Source organism: Castor canadensis, chromosome X, assembly GCF_047511655.1.
Source record: "Castor canadensis chromosome X, mCasCan1.hap1v2, whole genome shotgun sequence".
NCBI classification, from domain to species: domain Eukaryota; kingdom Metazoa; phylum Chordata; class Mammalia; order Rodentia; family Castoridae; genus Castor; species Castor canadensis.
This window is the reverse complement of record NC_133405.1, coordinates 20,690,762-20,715,102: the sequence shown is the minus strand read 5'-3', so window position 1 is coordinate 20,715,102 and position 24,341 is coordinate 20,690,762. Positions and strand designations below refer to the sequence as shown.

Genomic DNA, 24,341 nt, shown 5'->3' with positions numbered 1-24,341 from the left:
GGTCTTTGATGTGGTAACTGAGCAAGTCCTTATCCTAATGCCCTTTTTGCTGGGTCAACTCTTTGTTGTTTTGTTTGGCATTTAATCCTGGAGACTAATGTTCTGGTCTGGTATGTTGTTTATCACTTCCAGATTATAGGTGTAGCAAATATTTTCCTAATGCAATAATCACTACCTTGACATTCTGCTACTGGGATAATATAACTAGGCTCTGCTGGACTCCTCCATTCTGAATTTTCTATTGTAGCCACAGGGTTCCATTTTTGCCAACTTATTTTAACTCTGAATTGTTCCTTTTAGGCATGCTCTTTCTGAATGTCGTGGTATTAGGTGCACTTGAAATCTTCAATCTCTTTCATAATAGCAAAATTTTGAAACCTTCATGTCTATTTGTGTGTGCAGAAGCCCTGCAGATATCTATCTTCTCAGCAGCTGCTATAGTCTTCCCATTTAATCACTCAGTTAAATGAAAACATCCAGGAGACACTTGCTTCCAAAATCCCTTCTGCAAACCTGAAACTTTACATGCTGACCTTGTTCCATTCCTTTTGAAGTGAACTCAGGTGGCAGAATTGTGCTGGCCTAACGATTTCAAGGTGGCAGAAACACCTGCAGTGATAGATAATTACAACCATTGCTGTGTTTCGTGCTGTGTGTTTCCTGTTTGGTAGCTACTTTCAGGATGAATCATATTTATTTTCATGATGACAACCACTTCATTGCTTCTTCCTTGATTGAACTTTGTAATACCTATGGCCTTTGGCTACCTTGGTTCTTTCCTCAATAGCCTATGTTCATACCCTTAAATCACTGGCAGTGAAAAGTTTTCTTCATGGTAGAATGGAAATAATGGTACACAGACCAGTCTCAAATATCTCCCTAGACAATGGTTCAAAACAATTTTCCTTACCTTGTGGCCCACTAATCCTTGCTTTTGCTTGTGAACTCAGCCCTTCTCTGTATATGAACCAAATTCACTCATCCAGAGTCAGCTTAAGTCCCACTTCTCTGACTACGCACAAAATTCTGATTTTAGCTATTAAAAAAAAAGACTATATTTTTCATCAAGAAGCACTGGAAGTATATTTAAACAAACTGATCACTTGTAGGGGCTGGATGGACAGGAATGGTAAGGTATGATTTTTTTCACTGTACACCTTCTTTGAGTTAATTTTTGAAGCATGACTTTTATCTATACAAAAAGTTTTAAAAAATTCACTACCCATGTTGGTACAGTAAGAAACTCAAGACATTTCTAGCTCATAGAATTCACTGTTCTTATTCTTCCTATTTAACTCACAGAAATACGAGGCAAATTTAAGGAACAGGACAGCTAACACTGTTTTCTTTTATTTTTTAAAGTAATTTCTTTTCTTTACAATGTGTTATCACATATGTACACGTGTATGCACTTGCATCTGTATGCACATACACACAGAGGACTTGATAAATGGATAGAGAAACAAGAGTGAAAGCCTCCCAAACATAGGGGTTTTTTTTATACAAAGTTCAAAGTAGATTACATATATATGTGCTTTTCAGTCATTATGCAATATACGGACATGATCCATTGAATGATTTATGCTCCCCAAATGGTTAAACAATGATTTTCTCTGAAAGGCTAGACATAAAAGCTTTTAGAAGCAGAGTACTGCTTGCAGAAAACAACTTCAGGCATATATTTATGTTTATGTATATTCCTTGAGAATGCTACAGTAGCAGTGCATATGTTCATTCTGTAAAAAGCTCTGAAAGATGATTTTCAAGAGACTCAAAGCGTTGTGCTTTCAGATAAAAATCCTAAGACAAAAGATCAATTGCTATGACAATAACAGTTAAAACTGCATATATATGTTAGAGATCAGAAGAGGCTACAAAGAAATGTAAATAGTTGTGCTTAGGGGATTTTTTTTTTGGTAAAGTCATCTTAATAAATAAAAACTTAAAAATGTCTCAGTGACTGATATAAAACAGACACAGGTATCAAGGGTTTGCTCTACTTGGTTTAGGGTTTAAGGTGAAAAATCATTTCCACATAAACCACCTGGCATCTGATCCTCCTAATCTGGGCAGGTCACTTACAGTCAGGCAGGCAAGGGGCTTGGGAGAAAAGATAAAGTGATTCCTCCCTATGAACATAAAGCATTAACCAGAGGTAAAGCTAGGGGTTAAACAAGTGCCTACCTTTCTTCAGAACTCAGACCAAAGAGAGGTGTCAACCTACTTCTATTATTTTTTTTAATTCCATAGACTTGGTATCTGGACCACAACCCATCCTATAGTTCACAAGACGAATTAAATATGTCCTGTCTTCTGTGAGACCCTAGGATAAACGTGATCCCTTAGTACCTTACGCTTTTTTTAAAACCCTCCACACAGTAGTTATAAAACTTATTTTAGAAACACGATAGCAACTGTTTGTAATGATAGAGGGCAAGGTATAATTTACATAGTAACAGCTGATGTTGGTAGCTAGGAAATAAATGTAATTTTATTTTTAGGCTGGTCAGTTTGTTCATTTATGCCTTTAACTTTGAAGGACACATGACGCTTATCAATCAAAATGAATTAGAAAAAAGAGGAGAAAATAACATGTTTTAAATAAAGTCTTTGCCCAATAGGTATAGATTTTAAAAGAATTTCTTATTTCCTAGATATCACTCAGAAGCATCCTTGCTGTCTATATCATAAAGTGCTAGTCCTTCAAATAAAATTATAGAGTAATTTAAAATATATATTATACATTTGCAATTATTTGAAATCATTCAATAGTTTGTAGTGTGTTAATGGAGTGAAATAGAGATAAAAGGCAGTCCACATTCATATTTTCAAGATAAATTTACTTCAGAAGTCAGTTGAAATCCTCACTCATGTTCTTAGTATAGCCATTGTGATAAGACCTAAGAGGAAAAACATAGAGAACAATTAAAGACATGCATTTTTACAACATCTTCCAGTCAATAAGCAATTGTTTGGAACTCAACAAGCAAATGAAATATAGCACCATAGGCAGGCACTCTACCAAGAACTCAGTCAATTTGAATTTAGTTGATATTACACAGAAGAAATCCAATTTACAGCAATAGGCAGTCACTGGATAGATTTAATTAAATCACTAATGTTTGCTCATAGCTGATTTCACCATCAAACATACCTCCTACTTTATCGAGTCACATCAGCTATAATAATAGCAGATAGGCCATTTTAAAATGATGGAAAGGATGACTCTAAGATATATTGTAAGCACAATGTACTCCCAGTACAATAATAATATGCTAATAAAAATAAAATACAATATATAAAAATAAAGTGTTGGTAAAGCCAGAAGACTTTATCAACAGAAACATTAAGAGCCTATTTCCATCAAGGGCCTACAGCCACAAAGACACAGAAATATAGTATTCTTGTTTTGCTTAAGAGATTTCACATATAAAACCATAAATATGCTAGACATGGTGACTCAAATGTAATCCCAGCACTAGGGAGGGTAAGACAAGAGGACTGAGAGTTTAAGGCCAGGCTGGGCTAAATAGCAAGTCCTAGGCCAGCCCAAGCTACATAGAGACCCTGTCTCAAAAAAATATGTAAACATTTAATAATATAAGAGCATGCTTAGTCCTAAATGAGTGGTAAGGAGAGTAAGTGATTTAATAAGTACAGGGCTAGAGTGTAGAGCAGTGGTAGAGCAGTTGTCTAGTAAGCAGGTGGTCCTGAGTTCCATCCCCAGCACCATAAGAAAAGGTATAGAGAAGGAAAATGATCACATAGGACTGGGCCATTTAGAAAAGTTGTTCTCAAAGGCAAAAGCTAAGATAAGCCTTAAAAGATGGACAGGAAAAGCTACAGAAAAATGGGACAAACAGGCATTTCAGGTGAGGTTATGTCAAGAGCAAGGGTCTGGAAGGAGGACCAGACTCAAGATGAGCTTTTCTAGAATCAATAAATATAATCCACAGGCTCTACTCAAGGATTTACATAGGGAAGCAGCTAGACAAGTTTGGCTCACTGAGGTCTCAAAGAGGTTGCTGGTTGTCTTAAATGTTCAACTGTGAACTGATACTGAAGGTTCTTGAGTAGGGAATGGTCATGAAACCAAAACAGAATGGAAATCAACCTGACAGCAACGTGATGGATGAATCTGGAGGGAAAAGAATCAAAGGGGAAGGAACACAGAAGGCAGGAGACAATTTAGAAGACAATTTGAAATAAATAAAAAAGAACACACCAACAAATACAGAGAGACAATACTAGAAAGAGTTGGCATCTAATTAGATAGAGGGGAGAGGAGACTATAAGGCAAGAATCATTTATCACCAGAACTACAAGTGCCTGGACACTTGGAATGTACTGAATAAATATTTGCTCAATTGAATTAACAAATATTTCAGCAGGATGACTGAAAGAATGAACAGGAAGTAAAAGAACTGGTTTAAAGAGAAAGGTTCATAATAATAAACAAGCTGCATTGTTCATTTTCACCACTGTAAGCACATTGTTTAAGCATTTCCTTGAGCAGGCCCTATAAGTAGAAATGCTGGATCATGGGATGTATGCATTTTATATGTCTTATGCCATTGTAAGTCAGCAAAAGGAAAATAATTGAGTACAGCCTTTGATACTCAATAAGTTGAGAGGGTTAGAGGTATGGCTCAAGCAGTAGAGCACTGCCTGGCAAGTGTGAAGCTCTGAGTTCAAACCTCAGTACTACCCCCCCCCAAAATTAAAAGCTGAAGAGAAAATGTGAGCCAAAGATAAAATGCTCAAATGCATCCAAGACTTCAACATGCTTTTGAAACAATCCTTCATCAGTAAGGTACTGATGCCTTGCACTTACTAACCTTCATCTGTTTTCAAAAAAGAAATCACGCTACCCCCCACATAAAACCTTACACATGTCCCAAATCATCTTTAAATCCCTTACCTAAGATATAAGCAGCCACTAATTTCTGATTCACACTTAAGTGGAGGTAGAGAGGCACCAGCGATTCCATATCCCCCAGCGTAGGCAGCATCAGGGCCGCAATGCACATCACTCCCAGGAAGACAGTTAGTAAACTAGGTCCTGAAGAGACACTTCTGTTTTCTGGAAAGAGATAAAAATTCCCGGGTTTGCTTTTAAAAACAACTGAAGACAAAAGTTCCTTCACTATATTGACCACCACTCTCTAGAACTGTTTTGTATTTGGTGGGGAGGGGGTGAGTGGGTGGGAGAGATTGTGCTTTTGGCTAACTTCTCTCACTCTTTCCCTGACACTCCCACTCCATGGAGACTTGTCGGCTGTACTTATCTGGAAGCCTATAACCTAACTCGGAGTCATTTATAGGATGGCATGATGAAATAGCACTAAGAGGTAGTGAGTGCCTACTGAAAAGAACAGTAGTGGGGGAGGGGGAAGAGGGAGAACAATGGAGGGGTGAATCTAACTAAGATATACTAAGCACATATGTAAATATCACAACATATACCCCTGTACAAATACCATATGCTAATAAATTTAAAAAAGAAAGTAATCATCAACTCCCTGCCCCTACTCAGTAGAAAGTATTCTGAGTAGAAAGTATTCAAGCATGTATCATTGATGCATGTGTATTTATAAATTATATGCACAAGTTCTGTACTAGTATGCTTCATATAAAACATACAAATAGACTTCTAAAGAATATGATAAAAATAAACTGACATTCAAAATTTTCTTCCTCTATACCAGTGGGTTGCTTATATGTATAGATGATCCCTGACTTAGGATGGCTCAACTTGACAATGGTGTGAATGTGATACACATTCAGTAGAAACTATACTTTGAATTTTGAATTTTAATCTTTTCCAGGCTAGTGATATGTGGTGTGATACTCTTGGACAGCAGCAGCAAGACACAGGTCTGTCAGCCACGCAACCACAAGGAGAGAAACTGACACTACTGTGTACTCTGTGGCTAAGCTATGATGTCTGTAAGGTCAGGGATATTCAATGCATTTTCAGCTGATATTTTCAACTTAAAATGGATTAATTGGAACATGACCCCACCATAAGTCAAGAATCATCTGTGGTCCATTTGAGCCCACTACACTAGTTCTGCACTATCTCCCTAGAGTATCTTAGGAGATCTCCAGATAGGTTTGATTCCAATAAGTGCAGCATTCTGTTACCATTTCTGAAAATGTTAAGGCATCAAAAAGGCACTACTTGAATGTTGTAAAGCTGCTTATGAAAGTTCTTGTCCCCACTCCACCTCATTTATAGTAAGGAAGAAAGCAGCAGAAACATCATCTGGCAAATTTATGCTAAGTGAAGTTAGGCAGACCCAGAAGAATAAATTCTCCATGATTCCACTTATATAAAGTATCTAAAATAGTCAAACTCCTAGAACCAGAAAGTAGAATGGTGGTTGCCAAGGCCTGGAGGAGGAGGATAATGTGAGTTGTTAATCAATGGGCAAAAATCTCAATTATGCAAGATAAATATAAATTTGAGAGATCTGTTCTACAACATTGCTGACAATACTGTATTGCACACTTAAAAATTAAGAGGGTAGATCTCATGTTGAGTGTGTTTACAATAAAATAAAAATTTTAAAGATCTGTTATCAAGCCTGCTATGACACAGTTCTGGCTGTATGTGTACAATACCTATACCCACCTTTTTAAGAAACTCAGCAATAGCATTTTTTGTTATATGGCATTTCCCATTAATCTTCCTTTCATTAAAAGGAATAGCCAACAGCAACACAATCTTGTTTGATTAATGAAATAATGCTGTTCATTCTAGTATTAAATGGAGCTTTTCTAAATTATTAATACCTTAGCTGTTGTGAAATTTAATTGAACTTCACCAAAGTCAGACAGGTTAAAAAAATCCAAATTTTGTAGTAATTATTGCTTAGGATGAAACAGTAACATAAATACCTAAAAAACCCAAGTCTTATTTTGGTTAATACATGAACTAACTTCATATTTATATTTGTTGTAAGGATGAATTTTCAAGGAAATATTTATTATTAAAACTACACTATTAACCGCAAGCCTACAAAGCAAAAATAACATCAAAAATTTTTTAGTGTTTACTGAAAATCCAAGAATATTTGCATAAATGCTTAAAAATTTGCAAAATGGAAATATCCTTTTTCCTGGTACCACATGATTGTTACAAAACATGCTATAAAAATATAGAAAACAAAGTTTCCTCCATAAGCCCATTCTCTAGAGATAACACTGTTGACAACTTGAAATCTATCCCTTCAGATTTTATAAATGCCCATATTAACATGTAAAATAATTTTATGAGACAATATATATACTATTTTACAACTGTTTCCTTCCACTCACTGAAAATGTATTTGATGCCTCTTCTATGTCAACATATAAACATATCATTCTATCAGATCTTTGCAAATGCCTGTCTGGCATTCCATTTTATGAACAATCATTTAATTAATTCCCAATTGATAGACTTTTAGGTTATTTTCAATTTTTATTAGAAACAATAATAAAGAGCATAATTTTCTTAAGCCAAAGGGCACAGACTCAAACATAAGACATAGCAGTTCATTAATAATGTAATTAAGACAAACTTGCCAAGATTATGAAAGTATACTTTGTAGGATTTTAGTTACATTTCCAATAAATGAAAAACTCACAATATAAAATTATATTTATGTACATACTCAAAGTCTAGAAAGTAATTCGGAACACTTTTTGGTGGGATTGGGATTTGAACTCAGGGCTTCATATTTGCAAAGCAGGCACTGTACCGCTTGAGCCACCCCTCCAGTCCATTTTGTTCCAGTTATTTTTGGAGATAGGGTCTTGAACTATTTGCCCAGACTGGCCTGGAACCACATCCCCCCAATCTTAGCCTCTCAACTAGCGAGGAGTACAGGTGTGAGCCACTGGTGCCCAGCAACATGGAACACTACAAGCAAATTTGTTTAAAGTGTGGGATTGGAGGTGCTTTTTTAAATTTGTTACTGCTGTATGTCTTTTATACAATAAACTAAATTAAGATTTATCTCATTTTACTGTCTGTCAATTTTTTTTGAGACAGGGTCTTACTATGTAGCCCAGGCTAACCTCAGACTGGATGTGTACCCCAGGGTTGACCTTGAACTCTTGATCCTCCTGCCTCAGCCTCTCAAGTACTGGGATTATTGTTGTTCACTACAACACAGTTTTCAATATATTTTGAAATCCAATTTTTATTTTAGCAATAATGGAGTTTGAAGGCAGGGCCCTGCTCTTACTAGGCAGGCGCTCTACCACTTGAACCACACTCCCAGCACTTTTTCCTCTAGTTATTTTTCAGGTAGTGTCTTAATTTTTTTGCCTGGACCACAATCCTCCATTTATACCTCCCACATAGCTGGGATGATAGGTACCCCCACTTCATTGGTTGAGATGGGTGTCTTGCTAACTTTTGGCCAGGGCTGGCCTGGAACCAAGATCCTCCTGATCACTACCTCCTTAGTATCTGGATTATAGGCATGAGTCACCATACCTGGCCTTAAAATCCAATTCATGATATAGCCTTCAACCATTTTCCAATCAACAATGAATCTTACAATACTGTTAGACTTCTAAAACTTCTAATAATATGCTTTTGTTGAAATCTTTCCTAAGCTAACAACTTGAAAAAGAGAAATTTTTTCTCACGGGAAAAAAAAAAACCCTCCAGAATACAATCTCAATTTACTGCGACATTTTAGTTCAGATAAGCTTAATGAAAAAAACAGAATTTAACATACTAGAATCCACACATAAATTACTACTGATTTAATAGACAAGAGATGTTAAAATCACTTTTTTTCAATATATATATTAAATCTATCAGCATTATACTTTATAAAGTATTATCAGCATTATACTTTAGAAGGAAAGAACTCAGCCAGGTGTGGTAATACATGCCTATAATCTCTGCACTAGAAAGGCTGAGGCAGAAGGATCTTGAGTCCAAGAAGGACCTGAGCTTCAGAGCGAGACCCTGTCTCAAAAGAAGAAAACAACTTGGAGGGGGAGAGAAGGAGAGGAGGGAAGAGAGGAAAAAGGGAGTGGGGAGGGGAGAGGAGGAAATGCTTTACTGAATTTACTATCAGATTATTACCTACGGTGGGGTACATACTCATCAATGGGACATGTTTGCCAGGACTGCAAATGGCACTCTCTATTCAGCATGTTCACACATTTACTACGTAACCATTCTGTCCCAGGTACTGTGCTAGTATTGAGGACTTAATGGTGAAGACAACAAATGTGCCTGTCTTCAATGAGCTTCCCAACAGGAATGGATTAGAGAATTTTTTCCCCAAAAACATAGACCATCGTGTGTTATGCTATGATTTAGCTACCCGGTCCAATTTTACAATTAGAAGATTTCCCTCATATGCATCAGATGTCACGGTTTTTAAAAATAAAGTAAGAATGAGACTGAGTTTAATCCCCATTATGACAAAAAAAGAGAAAGAAATAAAAATAAGAATAAAATAATACATGTTACAGTTATTTAGCCTTTGGGGATGACTTTTACCTGAATTCTAAGGAATTAAAAAATAAAAAGAATAGGAGCCTCTCTGTTCTAACCTCCTGTGTGTCAAGCAAGAGGTACTCCTTCCTCTCCCTTTTCTCTTTCTCCTTACTTTGTCCTGAGTTGCTACATAAATCCTTGCTATGTTTCAAAAATAAAAGTAAAAAAGAATAAAAATTCTTCTTATACACATACACGTTAAACCTTAACTTTTATTATTCATGACTATTAAACCAGTGTGTTAAATACAAAAATGAGTTCCAATGACCACTTTTAATTAGGAATTTAATATCAACAAATGTTCATCAAATGGCTTTTCTTGTTCTAGAGGCATTTTGAAGAATCTTGCATTTCATAAGGAAATCAATTTCACAAAATTGATTTGACAAAGTGTCATTTGAAAAAGGCTCTTTTTTCATCTAAAGATAAAAAGGCAGTCCTGTTGGTTAATAATGACTAACAAAGTCATTACTGTAGGTATATATAGTAGCTACTACCTAGTCCCTAACCTGAGTATCACCAGGAAATCTGTCACTCGCTGCATAGAATGAGAAGACACTGGCTACAGTAAATCAAAGAGGAATGGCACCCTGTCTTATTGAAATAAATATTCAAATATGAACAAACTGATATGGACTTATCAATTAATGTAAATGACAAGTAGATTTAAAAAAACCATATAATTCTGCAATTTTAACAACAGCTGCTATTACATTCATGTATCACTATCAAAAAGTTTCTGTGTTTTTCTATGGAAAATTTTATTTCCTTCCTCTGATAATAGGTTTGGGGGAGATAACAAGAAGTTAGGAGGGAGGGGGAATGACGTCCAAAGAGTTGAATATGAGGATAGTGCCGACGTTGAAAGAATATATCATAACACTTCTGAATATCTAAGCTGGAAGGAAATGAGGAATGGAGAGGGATTCAATTAATAGCCCACAGGGGATATTATAATCTACTTAGTTTAATTAACTTCAACTTTAATGAGATTTTTTTAAAATAATATGAACAGCAAACTAAGCTTGGCCTATTGCCAAACACAATCTCTCCCTCCTTTAAACTAATTAAATGAGAAAGGATATAGGAAAGTCATAGAAACAAAAGTATATAATTGCCAAATTGTACTAGCATTATAAAATACGGTGCCTATAGTCTACAATTATATACAACCGTCAATATACATAACATGTACACACACAGACACACACACACACTTAAAAACCTAAGGTAACATTTGCCCTCTCCCTGCAGCCTAGCCTAGTGAGGGTTCTCCTTGCCTGTGAAAGGCCCGCTCTCAGCCTCTTGCTGTATTTCAGCAATCCCAATTCTCTAAATTCAGTTTTAAAGTACAAGACTAGGCTTAAAGTGGCAGATTATCTTTGTAGTAATTATTCTTAGCTCCCTGGTTAAAGTTAGTAATAAGTCATACCTCAAAAGGACTTTAACTAATAACCTAATACTACCTGGTTGAAACGACTGCTCAAAAAACAAACTTTCAGTTAAATGTTCCTTTATTCTTTTTTCCTCTTCTTCCTTTTGTTGTTCTTTTGCAGATGGGAGAAGAGTGGCAACAACCTCTTTCCTTCCTAAAGCCTTCCTCTGGCTTTGCTCAGAAACTTGGAGGCGGAACTTGTCTATTACACCATAGTGACAAGATCGAACATCTCTGTGACGAACCACACTGAAAATAGCAAAAAATAATAAAGGCTGTTTAGGTTGCTGTGGCCTATCAAACAGAATGCAGCAAGAGAGTTCAACACTTAAAACAATATTAACTGAATATAAACAAATACTCAAACACAGAAATTTGTTAATGAGGCTGAAAAAAATCAGAGTATAACTCAAAAATAAATCGGTAATTCTGATGTATTTGATGAAAGCATATACTCTAAAACATAGAATCAAAGTTTTAACTAAAGGAAGGAAAGGTAAAGAAAATTCCCTTTAGCAATGACATTTTCTTGGATATCTGTGCAAAGCAGTATTTTCTAAATAGGAATATAGACAATAGCTTTTTCCCAGAAACATCATACATCTCTCTGTCATTTATTATTCAGGTAACAAAACTCATTCAAGACTTAAAACTGATTACACACACAGGTAAAAATAAGCAACTGAGTAATTAATCCACTCTGACCAATGCACCAGGAGGCTAACAGTAAGTCCTATATTTTACTAAAGAGAAAAAAGTATAAAGCAACATAATTTTACATGTTTTCTGCAATTCCCTTTATTGTACTTTGTTCTTCCTTGGGAATGTGAACCAGTTCAAGGGTAACACATTTATCTGGCAAGACTAGGTTTCTTTGGAATAGTCCTTGCTTATTGTGTACTGAATGGAAATCAAAAGAAATGTTCAAAAATGTGTTTTCAAAGATGTATCATCTGATGACTTTGAGATGATGAAAATGTATTCAAGAGGAAAAAGAGTTCTGCTTTTCATGCTTACAGAAGATTTAAACAAATAAAGTTTACTTGGCAGCTTAAATTAAGGGATGGTCAATGAATCCATCTGGTCACCACTAGTTCTAAAGTGAAAATTAAATATGAACAGCTTGAACAAACAATCGTTTATCTGACACTCTCAGAAGAAAATATCTGGAAGAGCTCAGATAACCTTTTACAGATGAGTAGTTACATACACACTTGCTTTCTGTTTATATAGATTAACTTCAAGGTTTATTAGCTGAATCATTTCAGATGAGCGTGTATTACCATTGTTCTTAAACTGTAGTGTTATTAGTTTCCCAAATGTCACTATAATAGCAGGATGTTCCAAGGAAAGCTAAATTCCCTATTATAGCTGCAGAAATTTAAAGAAATAAGTCAGAACTTGACCTTCATTAACATCTGTACCTCAACTACTACCAGGAGGAGGAAAGAAATATTAACACATGCAGTGTATTTGGTTGATTTGTTTAGAAGCTCTCAGAAACCTCTTAAATTTTGACAGACAAATTTTCAGCAAAAACTCCAAAGATTATAAACACCTATGTGGGAATAGCCTCAAGAAAAGATTTTTTTCAAATTAAAAACAAATATTAACACAGTGAAAAACATGTTACCAGGAAGTGATTTTAACTTACATATCCACACAACACTGAGGCTTTACTGCACCTGCAGCATCAACGACAACATACTTATTTGGAGTAGTACACAAAACTGAAAGAAAAAGTCACAATGGCCATTAGTGTTTTTAAATCAATTAGCTTCTACAAGTAAAAAATTAGTAGGGACGAGTTAAAAATTCATAAGATAGACCTAAGAAACTCACCTTTGAACTTTAAGGCAAACTCATAGGGATTGTACAGAGTCAACACTTGCTTGTGTGTTGACTGATCATCTGCATAAAATATTAGCTCAGTGGGAAACACAAAAACAGGAAGATTTCCTTCCACTAGCTCTGGTTGTCTTTTTTGTTGATGCATTGGCACAGAATCCCCCTTGCTGCGGCTTCTGTTTTTACAGTCTCAAATCTATTTTGGACTTTCTTAGGTTCAGTTAAAAACTCCAAAGCATTTTGGCAATCTAGAAATAGAAGGAGAACAAGAGAAAGAAAACTGCGTGATACTGATTTTCGTTAACCTATAATCTCTCCACAAAAAGCATGTTTAGCATGCATTAAAATAGGTCTCCAAATCACTGACACATGCTTTTGACCTTTCCTCTGGGCTTACTTATATAGCTTTTACCAAATTTTGCAAAGAAATTTACACATGTTCCTTTCATGGTCAGGATTTCAACCTATGATAAATTATATAAATACTTGAATAAAGGAATTAAAGCTTGCTTAAATTAATCATCCTTTCAGAGGTGAGATCAAAGGGAAGTCACTCTTAAACCTCAGATTTTTTTAAACAAGAATAAGTACTGTCACAACTGATTTTATGTGAGCCAATCAGAATTCCTACAAACTGAAGAATAAAAAGCAAAGTAAGTTTCCACGATTTATGGGAGAAAAACACGAGAATCACTTTTATACTTGTGTCAATAATGCTTTCTTTAGTGCCTTATGACAGCATGGATGGGAGCTTTCTTTTAATCTTTTTTCTACTGAAACTCAAGACAAGATGATATGTCTTGAAAAGACATGAATGGCCACATTTGCCAAGCAGCCATTGAAGTTTTTGATGAAAATTCAAAGTCAGTAAGTGGCTTTGGCATAGGTGGCACAACTCCTCTCTCATGTCACAGGCTTTGTGAGAGCTATTTTCTTCCAATTTCAGAGGCCTTTTGGATTCTTTCTGGGGTTCTTGAATATGTTCCAGATAGTTGTAGCTGGCAGAAATCTGAGTTGTTGAGCATGGTGGTATACACCTGTAATCCCAGCACTTAGGCTGAAGCAGGAGGATCACAAGTGCCAAGGCCAGCCCGGTCTACATAGCAAGACCCTGTGTCAAAAAAAGAGTACATGCTTAAGTGCTGGGAGGAGGGCACTTAGACCAAGGACAGCGCACATGCAAAGGCAATGAAACATGAAGGGAAAGGGAAAGGCACTGAATCCATGACGTGACTCAGATAGTCATTCGATTTTATATCCATTTACTTCAGAGCATGCATGTAATTCATAACAGTGGTGAATTTGCTCCTGGGTCTTGTTTTGACTAAGCTGATAGGGCCTGCTGACATGTTTATTCGTAACAATATCTAATGTTTATATACTTCACAACAGACCACAGACTTTTTGTTAATTACATAGACTGAATGATTAATAAGCTCTTTTTTGTGGAACTGGAGTTAGAACTCAGGGTCTCACACCAAGTGCTCTACCATTTGAACTACACCCTGAATCTTGTTTTTGTTTTTTAGGTTTTTTTTTTCAGGTAGGGTCTCACGCTTTTGCCTGGGCCAGCACAGGCCATAATCCTCCTATCTTTACTTCCCAAGTATCTGGGATTGTAGGCTGAGCCACCAAGCCTGGATTGTTTTTAAGATACGGTCCTGATAACTCTTTACCTGGACTGGCCTCCAGGCAATCCTCCTGCAATCCTCCTGTCTCCTCCTCCCAAGTAGCTGAGATTACAGGTGTGTACCATCATACATAGATTAATAAACTCTTATATAGCACTTACTATAGGAAATATTTTGTGAGGAAAAAAATAGTAAGGTCAGCAGGCCTCCTGCCTCCTGGTCTAGTATTCTTCCTACTATGCCAAACTATCTATTTCCATAAAATAAAAGTGATTATTCTGAGAACCATTTCTTGTAAATAATTTTAATTTTGCATTTTTATTTGCCTGGAATTTTCTTTCTTTTGCTTAAAGCCACACATATTTCTATTTAAATGATGTGATCTCAGAAGTTTGATATATACATTTTTGATAGAAAATAATAAACCCTATAATTATATTCTTAGGAAGCTTGGCTATAGGAAGAGAAGATCCAAATGTGATGTCACTAAATAATATGCACTTATTCTAAAATTGTCAAAACTGTCAAAAGGAGAGTTTAGGTTATGATAAAGGCTGGCATCTCTGATTTGTATGATATATTAATGAATAAGTACTGGTTACACTGGGTACCCCTCTAGGGGGAAAAATACTTCTAATAATTTCTAAAATATACTATACAACTTTTAAACTACACTATACAACTTTCTAAATTCTGCATGCATGGCCAAAATCTTTATACGTGGCTGAGTGCAAGTGGCTCACGCCTGTAATCCTAGCTACTCGGGAGGCAGAGATCAGGAGGATTGTGGTTCAAAGCTAGCCTGGGCAAATAGTTCGTGAGACCCTATATCGAAATGTGAGACCCTATATCGAAAAACACTTCACAAAAATAGGGCTGGTAAAGTGGCTGGCTCAAGGTGTAGGCCCTGAGTTTTGATTACAGGCGTGAGCCACCGGAGCCTGGTCTAAAAGAACATTTATAATTCACGTCACAATGTCTAATTTCCTTGTTAGAGAACCTACAAATTATTGAGAAAGATAATTCAATATAAAAATGAGAAAACCTAAATTTAAAGGAAAACGATGTCAAGAATGAACATGTAAACCTACTTTGTTGGATATGGGTAAAAATCTTTGGAAGGAGGGCTCCTGCAGAGAAACTGAGTGGCTAGGGACAGGAGAGGAAGGGAAGTTATTTCCGATACCCTTTAGTATCTTTTTTAAAAACTCTTTAGTATCTTTTTAATTCTGAACTCCAAATAGCTAGTTTTAAAAAAGCAGATCAAATTAAACGAACAACTCTCCTAAGGACTAATGTAAAAAATTTTTTGAAAGGTCTAGAGAAGTGGCTCAAGTGGTAGTAGAGTGCTTTGCCTAGCAAGCATGAGGCCCTGAGTTCAAACCTCGTATTGCCACAAAAAAGTGTCAGTTTTGAAACACAAGAGATAATCTAGAAACAACATGTAAAAAAGTTTAACTGCATTCTCTAGTTTATGATGCTTTAGTAACATACTGAAAACATTAAACTATATGTTAAATAGAAGGATTTCATTTACTTAAAATTATTTTACATGTAAAAATGAGAAAAACAAAAATTTGTTTTGCAACTTAGGACATGTATAACTCTAATTTAAAATTTCTTTGTTATAGAGGAGTGTGAGACCAGGCATAGTGGTGCACCCCTGTAATGCCGGTACTTAGGGAGCAGAGGTAGGAGGATCGTGAGTTTCAGCCAGTCTGGGCCACATGGCAAGTCTGTCTCAAAAAAGACAAAAAAAAAAAAAAGAGTATGTGATGGTTCACAAACCTAACTGTGAAGTCAAAAACAACAATGCAGACAAGTGGGAAGCCCTTGGTTCTAACTTCAAGGAGAAGTTGGTTAGCATAGGTCAAGGTAGAAATTTTACAAGCTTGGAATAAGTGCTTAAAAGAAATTCTTATTCTTTTCCCTTTGACGCTTTCTCTTTGTGATTGGAATATAGACATATTTCCCCATGAATCATAAATGGGAAATCTCCTTATCAACACTAAAGAAGTGTTTAGCCATGTTTCAGCAGCTTACTACCTTTCTCATATTCCTCTTCCCATTTTTCACTTCTCTTGGCTAAGATATAAGTTGCCTCCTGAACTCCAGCCAGGAGAAATCAGGGAAGAATGAGCACCAGGTCACCAGAGCAGCATCAGCAACTGCCAACAAACATAATGCAGCATAACACTCACCTTTAATTGATGGCTTTCTGGAAGACTAATACTTTCCCTTTGCGCTAGCCCTTATTACAAAATGATAAGGCACAAGCATCCTGGGGAGAGATTACATACTAAGCTGGTAAACCCTCACTGTAAATTGATTTATGAAACTGTTTTCCAAAAGTCAAGTGCACAATAAGTCAGAGTGTTATTAACACCCAATCTTTTCCCTCTGATGAGGAAAGCAGGCGTAGGAGGGTTGACACTTACCCAGTGTTGCACAGGGTATTAGAGGCAGAACTTTGGTCTCTAGACTCACACTTCTTCTACAGTCCTCATCTCCTATGTCTCAATCCAAAAGGCCTGCTCCCTGATGCTGGCTTCTGACATACCCTAGCCCCCTCACACCCATCTCTAGAAGAAGTCCCTGCTTTTCAAGAAGCTCAGAAGTCTCAAAGCACGATCCAAAATTCAAATCACCATCATGACTGCACTATCTTGATTTCTGTTTCCTTTTCTGTTTTTTTTTTAAAGAGACAATTTCGCTTACTGAATTGTACACACTTTCTTTTCCTGGTTATGAAATTGTAGTTATGGCTGTCAGTAATTATTTATTAGGACATTAATAGCCAAGCTTTGCCCTATTCTTCTTCTCTGGGCAGCAAAATTTTGTACATTCTTCAAAGCCTAGTTCAATTTCTCTTCCACGTAGCACACCTCTACCACTCTAATCTACAGGGAACTCACCATTATATTTTTAATGTACTTACTATATGGACTCAATACTTGACGTTTGATCTATGTGGATTAATTTTGACCTTTCCATCATATTTCAGTTATAATGCCATATTGGCTTTTTGTTTGTTTTTGTACCTCTCATAGACCAAGTTCAGTGTTGGCACTTAGCAGATAATGAGCTTATCTGGTACCATAGAGATGTCTTATTAATAACTGTTTCCTCAATTAGGGGCCATGTCCCATCCCCATAGCTGAATACACTTCATCCATTCAGGACAAGCAAAGGACCCTAATTAGACTCAGAGTAGATCTTCAAAGGCTGCTGGCATGGCTTGGGGTAAGAGGAGAGCGGAGGGAATCAATATTCCCAGCTAACTCTCCTCTCCCCTCCCTTTCTCCTGCTTCCTTCTCATCTGCTCAAACTGGGCCAGTAGTATTTAGAATCTGAGGCGTGGACTGGTGGAGTGGCTCAAGTAATAAGAGCACCTACCTAGAAATCTGAGGCTCAAACATGCCCCTGACCTTACAGGCAGACAGTGGTGATACAGAAAACTGCCTTGTCCTTGTCCCTGTACTCACAGCACAGAAAAGCAATCCTGAATGAAATTCCAAAGAAAGCCTTATGTGTGCACACCACCTTGTGACCAGTTTGCAAACTACTCTCTCACAAACAGCAGCATAAACACTGAAATCCTGTGTGTGTGTGCATACGCACAAGTGCGTGTGTTTTGAGACAGGGCCTCGCTATGCAGCCCAGTCTCCTCGCCATCCTCCTGCCTTAGCCTTCTGAGTGCTGGGGTTACAGGTGGTGTCACTACACCTGGCAATACTGAAATGTCCATGAACACTTTCTGCCATCAATCCAGAGAGACAGTGACAGTGATTATTTTCTGCTTCCCTCACCTTACACTAAACAGAGGAAGGAAAAGATAAGAAAGACTCAGACAAAACAGAGGACTTTCAATAGATTCTATCATAGATTCAAAGCTTGGAGCTAAAGAACACAGAAACCACTTTGAAAGCATATTCTCATTTGCCCTCCTCCCTTTCTTTGGAAAAAGGAGGGTGCAAGAAGAACCAAGTAAGTGGTCCTTGGAGATTGTTGTGCCACAATGCTTTGAAATTTGAACAAAGTTAAGGATGATTCAAAGTATCACATTCCCCAGAAATCAGCGGCCAATTTGCATGGTCAAAGTGTACCAGCTACTTAAACTACATGTCCCTGGCTCTAGGCATTTACTCTGATTGGGTTCCCAGCTCCACCTTCAGACCAGCCCCCTTTTATCTGGCCAGAAGGGCTATCTCTGTCCTCCATATTCAGTAAGGTCCTTGCCAAAGGCCAAATGGTTAAGAGCAATAATTTCTGTTGCTTTAGTCTCACTAGTATTAAAACATCTTTGCCTCTTACTCTAAAAACTCAGCAACTTTCCTCTTTGATTTCCCAGTATCACCTATTAGGATTTTTTGATGGCTGCTATGTTCCTAAAGTCAACTCTTTCACAAGTGATGTTATAACTTCATTTATACTTTAGTGTTAATTGCTCAATAGTAGGCAATTTTGTTTTTAACATCTTTTCTAGGTTTTTGGTAGAAATTGCTATCTAACTACTCAGACTGACTGCTACAAGTGATATGTATGCTAGGTTATTCCATATTCAAGATGTTAAAGTTGAATACTGTATGTTTTAAAATTTAAAAAGAATACCTTAGCCAGACACTAGGTGCACACCTGTATCCTAGTTTCATGGGAGGCTGAGGTCGGATGACCATAAATTCAAGGCCAGTATGGTAACTTATTGACACCCTGTCTCAAAATAAAATTAGTGGCACACACTTGTAATCCTACCACTCAGGAGGCTGAGATAGTAGGATTTTGAGTTCAAGGCCAGCCTGGGCTACCATAGCAAGACCCTATCTCAAAAAACCAATAATAATGAAAAATAAATTTTACAGGGCCAGGGGCATAGCTTAGTGGTAGAATGCTTGTCTAGCATGCCTAAGGCCCTGGGTTCTGTCTCCAGTACCACACAAAAAAATGCCCTACAGAAATGTTTTTTTAAAACATTTTCTTGTTAGAATAAACATGTTACTACCATGTTTTATGACATTCCAACTCTTCAGTCGTTTCAAGATATATGTGCAATTCTCAAAGTGACATCTGTTAATTCATTATTTGAAATACATTTTTGCTACATATACCATTCTCAGAAGGTTTAGAATCTCAAACTCGTTCAACAACAATTTGCTCAGCATTTATATATACCAGGCACTGGGCTAAGGAATATGAAGAAAAGATGAAAACTTTGTTTCAGGCTTCCAAAATTTCAGTCTAGTAGGAAAAACACACAAAGCAGTCATTATGATATGAGGTGATTCAAAGTGCTGTGGGAGCATAAAAGTGACTGTGTCTTAACAAACAGGAGTGTGCAATAGGAGTGGAGGGGGATGAATTCCAGGAAAAATATGTATAGAGGCATAAAAGAGACACAATGAGCATCAGTACTGCATATGGTTAAAAATTAGCATGTATGGGGGGAGGGGCAAGAGATAAGGCTGGAGAGACAAGTCAGAAGAAGAATGGGAAAGATATGGGTTTGGAGGTTTAGGCTGGATTTCCTATGCAGGTGTTCTTGAAGTGCAGAAGTAGTTGCTTCACCTGGGAACGTGATAGAAATGGAAATTCTTGGTTCCTACCCTAGACCTACTGAATCAGAAATTCGGGGAGTAGGCCCAGCTATCTGTATTTTTAACAAGCCCTCTTGGTAACTCTCACACTTACCAATCTTAGAGAACCACCGCTGAAGACAATGGGAAATCTCTGAAGGATTTTAAACAGGGAAGTGCCCAATGAGATTTGAAGAAGTAGGAGAGTGGTGGCCATTGACCAACCATGCACAACGTCTGACTTCAGAGTAGGTATCATAAAAAAATAAGTAACTGTTGACTGAATGTGGCATGAGGGGATGATGGAGGCTAAGGCAGTAGGAATGGAGAGGAAACAGATCTGAGATATTTTAGAGGTGACCCAAGTTCAATCAGGTGACTAGAGTACAGTCATACAAAGGTGTCACTGAAGTGGCTTTTATGTAAAACAAAGCTCTCATCTTGTTGAACCTATCAACTGCTAGGTTTGAAAGAAATGGTCCACATAGAGCCTAGAAAAAGGGAGGTCAAGAGCTATTTCCATATCATCAAGATCAGAGGGTGTCTTGGTTTGTACATAAGCCTTCTATCTCTCACTGTAAGTGAGTAATTGGCATGCTTGTTAACAGAAATCTTTTGTGAATTTGGTTGGTGGGAATCAATCCCTGAGACTGATATATAATTTTGGGATGTGCTGACAGAATTAAATTTTGAACCTGGAAAAGCTGAAAACCAGACATTGGTTCTGGTGATCTAATCAAGGTACTGCCAAAGTAAGACCCTGCTAGAACCTTCCTCCTTTTATTCTAACTTGATCACTAAGATCACAGAGCCTGCCTAATTCAGGAAGAAGCTATAATGAGTGAAAGAACTACTTTGTACTGTACCCTGAAGGTCAAGGAAGTCAAGGGGAGCTGTTATTTCTAATTTGGGAGGTATGATTTATCCAAGGCCATCTTCAATTTCCTGATGAAGAGACAGGTACAAGTCAACCTACATGGCAAATTTACCTAATGAGAATTTTTTGGCATGCAATTCCTATTTCAATAATAGCTCTGGTACTTCTTGTTATTGCAGGTTCTTTTAGTTGATACTAATATCTTGGCTTATTTGATCAACTTATTTTATTGGTACTCTATCAAAAACTACACTCAGGGTATTTGAGAGCTACATGGAGAGATTAAAACAAAAACTTCATATTACAGATGAGGAAATCGAAGGCCTCAAAGAGTAAATCACTTAAATATATTTATTGTAGGGCAAGATTCTCCAGAATGTGATAATGTAGCAAAACAAGACTCAAAAACAACACTAATAATCTGCTGATGGTTAAGGAGAGATTAAAATTTTCTGTATTTTCCATCAACTTTTTTTTAAGAAACAGAAAGAGAATATATTACTTTCTTTATTGGGTTTAGAAAGGAATGGGGTAGCTTTTGTAGTTTCGTGTTTTATGTTTTTAGAAAATGGAGGTAAATGCAAAAGCCCTCTGAGAAAAATTTAAATTAAAAAAACTGGTGAAGGTAATATATACAAACAATTTAAGGTGGAAGCATGCATTATTTTATATGGTATTTGTTCTATTTTCTACCTTGCCTATAATGGGGTTACTATTTACTCAGTACTGTCCACTCCATGTAAGTATATATTGCATGTACAGGGAATGTACCACAATTACCCCTCACAGATTTGAAAAATTCTAAAATTTCAAATATCCTGGTATTTCAGTAATCCTCTCTTGTTTTGAGAGCTCTAGAAATGCTTCAGAAACTAGTTTAGTGTCACATCCTGTTTGGGTATACAGACATGAACAACTTGAAAGACACATTTGACCCTGTTGTCCAAACTTCTCTCTGCTTTCAACCAAATAAATGTGCAATCAAAGAGTTGATGTCCAACCCCTTACTCAATTTCCTGAATGTAGTATTTCATAGACAAAGTGATTTCCCAATACTTCAAGCAAGTGTGGATGTTTTCATCATCAAGAATGTATTAAATCCCATGTGTGACTTGCCTGAAAAAGAGTTCTGTCTACACAACTCCCTTCTGTCTGGAATTCACAGGAACACAAGGCATTCCAAAAGAACAGGATTGCTTTTTAGGCAAAATCTGAAGAACCCAAATTTTCAGATTATGTCCTCTTATTTACCTCAAAGGTCAAAGGCTGGGGCCGTTTTCACTTAATATTTGCCCCCTCTCTTCCCGAAGTGAAATCAGTTCTGCTGGGGCAGAAATGCTATTTAAGTCGGAGAGGACAGATGTCAGTTACTTCTCCCAAAGGAGCAAACGCAGACCATTGATCAGGGCTGAGGGCTGGGAGAGAGTACGAGATGGTCTTTCCTGAGACATCCGCCCCCACCTGATTGGGGCCCAGCCTTTCCAGCCCTGTTCCCACACCGGCCGGCTCCGTGTGAAACCGGTCATGTGAGCCTGTTTACAGCCGAGCAGCTGGTGCAACCATCAGGATGTGTGCGGAGGTCCAGGGAGGGGGGAAGGATAAAGACCAGTCCCCCCTGCTTCCCCCCATTATTCCGAGAAGGCGTTCGCTGTCCTCCCCGGCCTCTCCACTCTACTTTCATCTCCCTCCAGGCAGAGAGCAGAGCTGAAGCCATCCCGGGACGCCTCGCTCTAGCTGCCCCCCACCCCATTTCCTTCCAGTTGCTCGCGGGGGGACTAGCTGGGCTGGAGGAAGGGCGAGGACAGTGTCACCCCAGACAGGGAGTCAGCCCCCTTCCCCCAGCCTTCCTCTCCACGTCCGCCGAAGAGTTGTCTCTTCAGCCGCATCCCCGGGGCAACCGAACTCCGCCGGGCAGACACCAAAGGCTCCCGAGCCTGCCTCGCCCGGGCAAGAGGCAGCCACACAGCAGCTGGCCAGACCCTGCGGCCGGGCGCCGCGGACGGCCGGGCCACAGACAGTCAGCCACGGGGCAGAAAGGACCCCCTCCGCCGGGTTCCCACAGCCCACCCTCATCCCCGTGCCGCGGAGCCCCGCTGTCAGTCAATGAGCGGAGCTCGGGCTTTGGGTTCGGGTCGCTCCCTCGGCAGGGGCTCTCCGCCACGTAACTTCCACGTTCCGCAGAAGTCGAGGGAAGTGGGTGGCGGGACAGTGGGGGAATCTCACCTCGGAAACACCGGCGCCTCGGAAAGCAGCTGCGACTGCTCCTCCGCTCCTTTGTCAGCGTCTCCAGGCTGCACTGCCTGCTGGGATACAGGAGGACTCAAATGCCACCTCTCCCCGCCCTCGAGGATGAGCCGCGGCTGGGGAGGGTGGGGTGAGGGGTGGGAGGAGAGGGAGGAGGCGGGGCCGTGGGCGGAGCCAGCGCCGGGGGCGGGGCTCCCGTGTTGCCACCTGGCCTCTTGGGGTTTCTTCCTTCTCCAAGCTCCAGACTTCTTCCTTCTCTGTCCTCTGACCTGCGACCCCCACCTCGCCCCTTGAGGGGACTGGAGACTCTCACAGAAGGTCATCTAGTTCTCTTGGTATTTGTTTGGCAGTCACCCTTGATGCCTGCAATGTCTCAATCCCCTCTCCCACCACACATGCACCCAATGAGTATCCAAGGCTAGCTGATTGTACCTCTGAGGCATATCTTATTGACCATTCCTCTTCCTCCACTCCATTATCAGCGCTACACGTTCCGTTGAGACCTCATAACTTTTTGCTTGGACTCTTAAAAGTAGTCTCCCTTTTGAATCTCCTTCTACTGTTAACCTCTATCTAAACCACCTCTCAGGCTACAGAGAAATCAATCTACAATGTATATGTGACCCTGTTATTCTACTTCGAACCTTTCAAGCTAGGTGTGGTGGTAATCCAAGCATTTGGGAGGTGGAAGCAGGAAAATCCTGAATTTGAGGCCAGCCTGAGCTACAAAGTGAGACCCTGTCTCAAAAAACCAAAACAACAACAAAAAGCAAGCCCTTTCAGTCCCAGTTGTACCTGCAACCCCTTAGCAAGGTGTGTAAGGTCCTCTGCAGTAGTCTTCTGATACAACCAGTACTCTGGTCCAATAAACTAGCTATCTGTATGAAGACAGTGGGGCCTGGGACAACTCACCCAGTATTAGTTGCTCCAAATAACTTCTGCTTAAAAGGAAGCGGGTGGCACATGCTGGTAATCCCACCACTGGGGAGGCTGAGGCAGGAGGATAGGGGAGTTCCAAGCCAGCCTGGGCTACATAACAAGACCCTGTCTCAAAGAAAAAAGTAAAGGAAGCTGTACTGTCAGTAACTTCTTGGAGTATTATTAGAGATAGAATTTTCAAAACTAAATTTAATGATGTTCAGAAAGGAAGAATAAGGTGCAGTGGCCACAGGTCTCCTCTCCACAAGTGTAGGACCTGAAGAATCATCCCTAGCAGTCCCAT

General features: G+C 38.5%; 1 protein-coding gene across 2 annotated transcripts; it reads right to left on the bottom strand.

Moving 5' to 3' along the window:
- Positions 1 to 1,316: 1,316 nt before the first annotated feature.
- On the bottom strand, positions 1,317 to 23,227 carry Mospd1 (motile sperm domain containing 1). 2 transcript variants are annotated; one of them, XM_074064408.1, is made up of 6 exons: positions 23,099 to 23,227; positions 12,792 to 13,045; positions 12,604 to 12,679; positions 10,981 to 11,198; positions 4,922 to 5,083; positions 1,317 to 2,900 (listed from the first exon to the last, which is right to left on the bottom strand). In XM_074064408.1, the coding sequence occupies exons 2-6, from the start codon at positions 12,943 to 12,945 to the stop codon at positions 2,869 to 2,871; spliced, it is 642 nt and encodes a 213-aa protein (XP_073920509.1). In that variant the 5' UTR covers positions 12,946 to 13,045; positions 23,099 to 23,227; the 3' UTR covers positions 1,317 to 2,868. The 2 variants fall into 2 exon arrangements, with proteins under 2 accessions (XP_073920509.1, XP_073920510.1); XM_074064409.1 differs by lacking the exon at positions 23,099 to 23,227 and adding an exon at positions 22,127 to 22,819.
- Between the last annotated feature and the right edge of the window lie 1,114 nt (positions 23,228 to 24,341).